The sequence below is a fragment of the Ciona intestinalis genome, chromosome 2 (assembly GCF_000224145.3).
Source record: "Ciona intestinalis chromosome 2, KH, whole genome shotgun sequence".
NCBI lineage: Eukaryota > Metazoa > Chordata > Ascidiacea > Phlebobranchia > Cionidae > Ciona > Ciona intestinalis.
Window position 1 is genome coordinate 1,395,385 of NC_020167.2, and position 6,203 is coordinate 1,401,587.

At 36.9% G+C, this 6,203-nt stretch overlaps 3 protein-coding genes across 6 annotated transcripts in view; 1 reads left to right on the top strand and 2 right to left on the bottom strand.

The window, feature by feature from the left end:
- Nucleotides 1-425: 425 nt before the first annotated feature.
- Nucleotides 426-6,203, bottom strand: part of LOC108951018 (60S ribosomal protein L21-like) — a 24,694-nt gene continuing 18,916 nt past the window's right edge. Inside the window, exons 1-5 of one of the 3 annotated variants that reach the window (XM_026840857.1) lie at nucleotides 3,261-3,437; nucleotides 1,384-1,547; nucleotides 1,115-1,206; nucleotides 637-787; nucleotides 426-549 (exon numbers count right to left, since the gene is read on the bottom strand). In XM_026840857.1, coding sequence (XP_026696658.1) covers nucleotides 460-549; nucleotides 637-787; nucleotides 1,115-1,206; nucleotides 1,384-1,533 — 483 coding nt within the window. In that variant the 5' untranslated portion in view covers nucleotides 1,534-1,547; nucleotides 3,261-3,437 and the 3' untranslated portion in view covers nucleotides 426-459. Of the gene's footprint in view, nucleotides 550-636; nucleotides 788-1,114; nucleotides 1,207-1,383; nucleotides 1,548-3,260; nucleotides 3,438-6,203 lie in introns of those variants that run through there. The other 2 variants (XM_026840858.1, XM_026840856.1) reach the window with 2 other exon arrangements.
- On the bottom strand, nucleotides 1,554-3,254 carry LOC100177812 (putative RNA polymerase II subunit B1 CTD phosphatase RPAP2). Its single transcript, XM_026840860.1, has one exon. It carries the CDS (start codon nucleotides 3,005-3,007, stop codon nucleotides 1,640-1,642), a length of 1,368 nt encoding a protein of 455 aa, XP_026696661.1. The 5' UTR covers nucleotides 3,008-3,254; the 3' UTR covers nucleotides 1,554-1,639.
- The window catches only part of LOC100180965, an 11,048-nt gene continuing 9,738 nt past the window's right edge, over nucleotides 4,894-6,203 (top strand). Inside the window, exon 1 of one of the 2 annotated variants that reach the window (XM_026840848.1) lies at nucleotides 4,894-6,203. This exon is cut by the window's right edge and continues 526 nt beyond it. In XM_026840848.1, the coding sequence (XP_026696649.1) occupies nucleotides 5,685-6,203 (519 nt within the window). In that variant the 5' untranslated portion in view covers nucleotides 4,894-5,684. The other variant, XM_018816884.2, reaches the window with a different exon arrangement.

Below are 6,203 nucleotides of genomic sequence, written 5' to 3' on the forward strand. Positions count from 1 at the left end.
GCTATACTGGCTTATTCGTTATTAAAATTGCATTTTCACAAACTGCCTTGTAAAAGCAAATATGTGTACGTGGATTGGAGCAGGCTTAATATCTGTCTTCATACGGCATCGTTTTTAAACATTTAGTAGGGTGGGGGAAGATAAGACACCTGTTTATTCTATTTTTTTTATCCAATTTGGTAGTAAAAAAAGAACATTCAACAAATTATAAAACCATATCCTTAGAACTTTCATAGACCATTGTTTATTCTTTAAAACATGATTAGGTGCTGAAGGTGTCCCATCACCTCCCACAGATATATATCAAACTATATAAACCTGGTATATCAGTTAAGACAAACAAAAATAACAATGAACACTCGAACACTCAACTGGCTTCAAAACTTATAACACTGCCCTAATATGGAACTTCTGTTAAACCAAAGTTGAAATAGAAACTGGTGTATTTGAAAACCCAGTTTATGCAATGAACCTCCATGGTACGGGCTCTACAAGCTCTGGTTCCACACCGTTTGAACGGACGAAGTGACCAAGACGTGGTTGTTTGGGCTGAAACCATCAATGTTTTAATTTTAGAAGTTAGAACATAAGCAAAGACAGATTAATATTAGAACAAAATAATATATCCACTTTTACCTGTCGTTTCAAGTTACAAGGCACCCCAGTTTGTTTAGCAACTGCACGTTTCCTTTCATTTTCGTGAACTCGCTTCAAGAAAGAGATTCGGGATTTGGAATGCTTGACGTGTTCCACTCTCACGTTGATTCTTTTCGCAAGAATTCGACCTCTGATAAAGCAGCAGAGTTTATGAGAAAAATTAAGATTTAGGAAAAGCAAAAAGCCAGACTGGGAGATCTGTATCCTCAAAGTCCAAACAGGACTGAACTCCCGTGTATGGAATTTAAATGCATTTCTAAATTATTTGGTTTCTTTCAATTTGAACAGCATATTTTTAATAAATTCTAGTAAAGTAAAACACAGATCGTTGCCAATTTTGAATATTCAAAACGAATGAAAAACATAGTTTGTAAAACATTGACTGTTGAAGCTGAAAAAAAATATATTTTTGAACACAAGCAATCTGAAAACCCACTGTAGATTTCAATCAACTTACTTCACTTGTTTGTTGACAATAACACCAACAGCGTGTTTTGTGACGTTGAACACTCGGCCAGTCTTACCGTGATAAACTTTGTGTGGCATGCCCTGATAGAAAAGTAACGTTAGAAGACTGCACACAAAAAGGAAGCAGCATATAGGCAGCCATGAAGACTCTCATAAAAGTACATCCTCATCATAGACATTTGCAATATATTGCGGTGAAATTGTTTTGTTTAAATAAACCGAACATACGTCACACAAAAGTTACGAATTATGTCTCACCTTTTGTACAGCACCATCACCCTTGATATCAACAATATCTCCTTTCTTATACACTGTCAGGTACTTGGTTAATCCAATTACTCCTCTGGTGCGGAATTTCTTAGAGAACATGTACCGTGTACCACGGCGGTAACCCTTTGTGTTCGTCATTTTCTAATCTTTTTCTGAAACAAAAAAGGTATATATATAAAGAGTTAAAAAAAAGAGTTTATATATATATATAGAGGGAGACAAAGTGAAAATAAATATATACACATTAAGGGGGCCTAGAAACAATTTTTTCAACAATGTGCTCAACAGCTGTTTTAATTTCTTCAATTTCTAGGCTGATAGTTTTTAAAAATGCAGAAACAGATGATGAAAGTAAAGTATTTGAAAAACTGGAACTTCTTTGTAACAATTCAAGAATCATGAGGGTGACAACAACAAGTTGATCAGGCTTAAGCATGACATTTTTGCTCGTTAAATTAAAAGTGTCTACTACACATCGAATGTCTTGTAAAATTGCTGGATTGTGCATGGTGGAGTCAATAGTTGAAAGCGATTTAGAAAACTTTTCCATTAATATCCTTTTTCTTATGCTTAACTGGTTCTTTGAATCGACAGTAGGAACAACATGCTGTGAAGTTGTGTCCTCTTCTTCATCACTTTTCTTTTTGTTTGGTTTCATCACATGTCTACCTTGAACTGCAGTGAACTGTCCTCGAAAATATTGTTCAACCCGCTGACCATATTCATTCACTTCTTCATAACTTGGAAGTGGTTGCTTTTCCTGGATTTGCTTACCTCCCGCAATCTTATTCATCCTCTCCTCCAGCAACTTCAGCTTGGCTGCTCTTCTTTGTTCATTGGCATCCACAGGAGCAACATCAACATGGGTGTCATCTTCTGGAAGCAATTTAAGTCTTACCAAAGTCTTTCTTGTGACCCACTCCCCAAACAAACCAACCAATTCATCCAAATCAACTTTTATCTTTTCATTACATCTAGTAACCAAACCCGGGCTCTTCGTTGGGTCACACAATTTTATTCGGGTTGTCTTTTTCCTTGATTCTCTAACTTCCCTACAATTATTATCGGTACTTGAATTATGTGTGGCATCTGCTTGGCTCTCATCCTGAAATTCAGACTCCATTTCAGCATCACTAGGTTGAACAAAATGTAGTAGATCGACTTTTTCACCCTTCGAACCAGATCCAATCTTCAAAAGAGTAATTCTCACTTTATCATCAGATTCCCTCAACCACAATGGGTAGGTTGGAATTTGTTCTTGAATATATTTAGATGATTGGTAACAAAAATTGCTGCAAAACTTCTTTCGCTCTGTGATATCATAAACAACATTGTTCGAAATCTTGTACTGCTGCCTTGGTATATTTTTCAGACTATTCGAACATAAAGGATAACCACATATTTTTGTGATTGATCTTTCTTCCACTACATCAGCATAACGGTCAACGCTCAAGTAATAAACCGACTTTTGGAATAAATCCTCGGAGACATTACTTTCCAGCAACTGTTCAACAATAGCTTGCGCTCGCTTTTCTGCTAATAACTTTTTTCTTGCATCAGCCAACACTTTCTTGTCAAACTTTTGCTTATTTTTGGTAGAAGTATCGCTCATATTTGTAAACTCAAATGAAATCGGAGAATCAGTGAACTGTGCTAAACACAACAAGTGCTATAACTTCGTTATTTAAAATAAACGAATGTTGTATACAGAAAGTGCGCAAAACGACAAAGTTATGGTATTTTAGTTGTTTATACATGCATTTAACTAAATAGATACGCCTTTAGTGCTGTGGATTACTCAAAATGTGCATGCGTAATTGTAGATGGTTAATATTATGATAAAATTGGTCAATAAGTTCACTTACCAACAACGATGGGCTAAAAAGAACGTGTAGGTCACGTGATTCCCCAGTCTAGCGGTAGCGCTGTTCGAAGTTATTATACTTTAGGGGTGCCTTTGCGCAACAAAACCCTTTGTGATTTGTTCATACAAATCGAAAAAGTGCAAGATTTCCCAGTTAAATTACTGTATACATATTCTCTGAGCGTCTCCCAAAAACTGTTCCACGGCCTATTTCTGAGGGCCCGGTTGTTAGCTTTTATTTTGAAATCTCAAACAACATTCTAAACTATACATTATAGCATAGAAATTTGGTTATAGTTTAAAATGGAAAATACAATTTCACGTAAATACAATTTTACCCAGACTTTAAACGTTAAAACAAATTCACGCTTAAGCAGAATTTCTAACCCAAAAAATGGTTTGGACACAATATGTGCAATAAATCTGTAACCAAATTATGAGGCGGAGATCATACAATTTTATGCCACTTTATTGATTGGTATAAATTTAAAGAATACTAAATTTTTCTCTTCGGCATTAACGCCATATAGCGTGCTTCTATCTAAGTTTTCAATCACGGCAAAGTTTAGCTTATTACTTCGCATCGCAGTTTGTTTCCCTGACAGCGACCTGACTAATATTAGGGTATGATCGGTTTTACGTCACGTAACTTTACTCCATTAAAGCAAAAGACAAGAGCAGCCGGTAAGTCCCGCGATTAAAGCGATCGATCTCTTCGCGTTTGTTCCCAAATTTTGTGTCTTCGGCAGCAAACAAAGCGTGACCCTGCAAGTGTAACTGCGAGACGTAATTAATCGCAGTCTCATGAGACGACGTAAAGGCCTATAAACCTAATGGAGCCGTTTTCACTGGAGTGAGATTGGCCAGCGGATGTGGGCACAGGAAATCAACGAACGGGTTAATTATAAGGAATCGTATGTTGCCACATATAAGAAGGTTTATGTTTTAGACAGTTATATGGTATACAATAAACATGATTATTGTAAATATCTGTGTCTAAGAGTCAGATCAAATAGTTTGCATTAAAACAAATTTTAAAATGATTATTTAGTAAATAGTTAGGAAAAAAACTTGCGCGTCCTACTAAAATTATTGTAGCATTTGTAAATGATTTAGCACCGGATAGAATACCTCGTACTACAGAAAATGCATAACAAGTAAATTCCGTGTACCATTAAAAAGATATTGTGTAACATAATCCAGCCCAGAATGTCTAATAGGACAGCATATTACCCAGAGAACATTAGACTGAACTTTAGAGCATGAAATTCAAATAATCCCGCGTGATAGTGTAACAAAAAAATAGAAGAACAAAAATTCCGATGATAAGTCGGTCAGGTAAATTTTGCGGTAAAATATTTCTGCAAAAAAGATCAAATATCCTTTATCAGATTGTCGAACCGTGTATGCGATATTAAAAGTCTTGCGCTCATACGGATTTGTCTGGTTTGCGTATAGTTAAAATGGGCAGTCAAATCAATCACTATCGACAGACATGTTTTCTTAACCGTGAAATTCATTGACCTTAATTTGACCAATTGGTTTTCTTGTAACGTATATTTTTATGCAGCCGACATTGTATTTATTTAAAAATGTCACTTTTCACAGAAAAACACTTATGTACAAGCCAAATAAATCTGAATGATTATGATTTAAAGGGAAGAAATTAATTTGTCAACTCTGGACTATTTATATATATACCACGACGGAATGTTTGCAAGTTATTTTTATTAAACTTACATTTTTCGGCAAAAAACAATTATTTAAACGTAGTTTATTTTGAACTTGAGCGGAATATTTTTCAGAATAAACGAAAAGTTTTAAATTCCCCCTCCCCACCTTGTTGCCGTCGAACAGCCAAGGTATTGATCTTACAATTGAGTTTGCGCAAAATTGAATGGAAAACTTGGTTGCCGTGGAAACCGGAACGGTCATGAATCATTCACTAGCTTTGACACGAAAAATAAGTTAATGACTTTGATGTGATACGAGATACACACTGCGTAATATTCATAACCAGCAACGTATTGATTCTTTATTAGCCGCATATAGCTTTAAATATGGTATATGAAGGTAATCCATAAATTCCTACAGTTTATTTCGTGCGTATTAAAATTGATCACTATTAATAATTTATGCCAACCGAACGCATTACTTGGTTGGTATTTGCGTATTAATAATATCTTCGTCTTAAGTTTCCCCATCGATTGGGGTTGGGTGAGGGAAGTCCCGGAGATAGATGTATTAAGACAGAAGGGTCTGACAAATACTACTTTCTATTTTGTAGATTCATACAGCTTCAATATATTGTGTCTGCTATTCGGTACGCCAATAAGTAACACGAAGCAAAGTGGCAAATGGTTTTGACATGATAATGGTCCTGTTTATCTGTTGATGGCCACGAGACATCAGCAGACAAGTGCAGATGCATTCCATGCACCGAACGCGCTCTGAGAGCGCTGACGCTGGTTGTTATGACAATCCGGACATTCGAGGCAAGAAGTATAGACGGAAGGCGTTGGAGCCGCTACCCCCACCCCCACCGCCCCCGCCGGATGCGGACTATGGAAATGGCGAGACTGGGGGCTGGCTACGGAAGACCACAAGTTTCCCAACCCTTGAGAGGGCGACGATGGGACGAGAGTACATGCTAAAGAACCATGACGTAATGATCGGCACTTATGATGTAACTGCTAGCGGTCTTCGATCGAAAGGTGGGGCGAGGAACATGCACGTTAAAGGAGAGAAAGACGGCAAAGAAGGCCAGAAAGGAGAGCGAAGAAATGAGTCAACAAATCGAGAGAAATCGGCAGACGACAGCGAAAGCGACTTATTAACTTTTGTAGCATCAATAGACGAGTCACAACCGACAACAGATGACAGTGATTACAAGTACGACTGCGAGGAAGGAAATAAGCTTGAAATAATCGTGGAAATAAGTTCG

What these genes read in the sequence shown, in the direction of transcription:
- LOC100177812 (XM_026840860.1), bottom strand. Translation starts at nt 3,007, where the DNA reads ATGAGCGATACTTCTACCAAAAATAAGCAAAAGTTTGACAAGAAAGTG.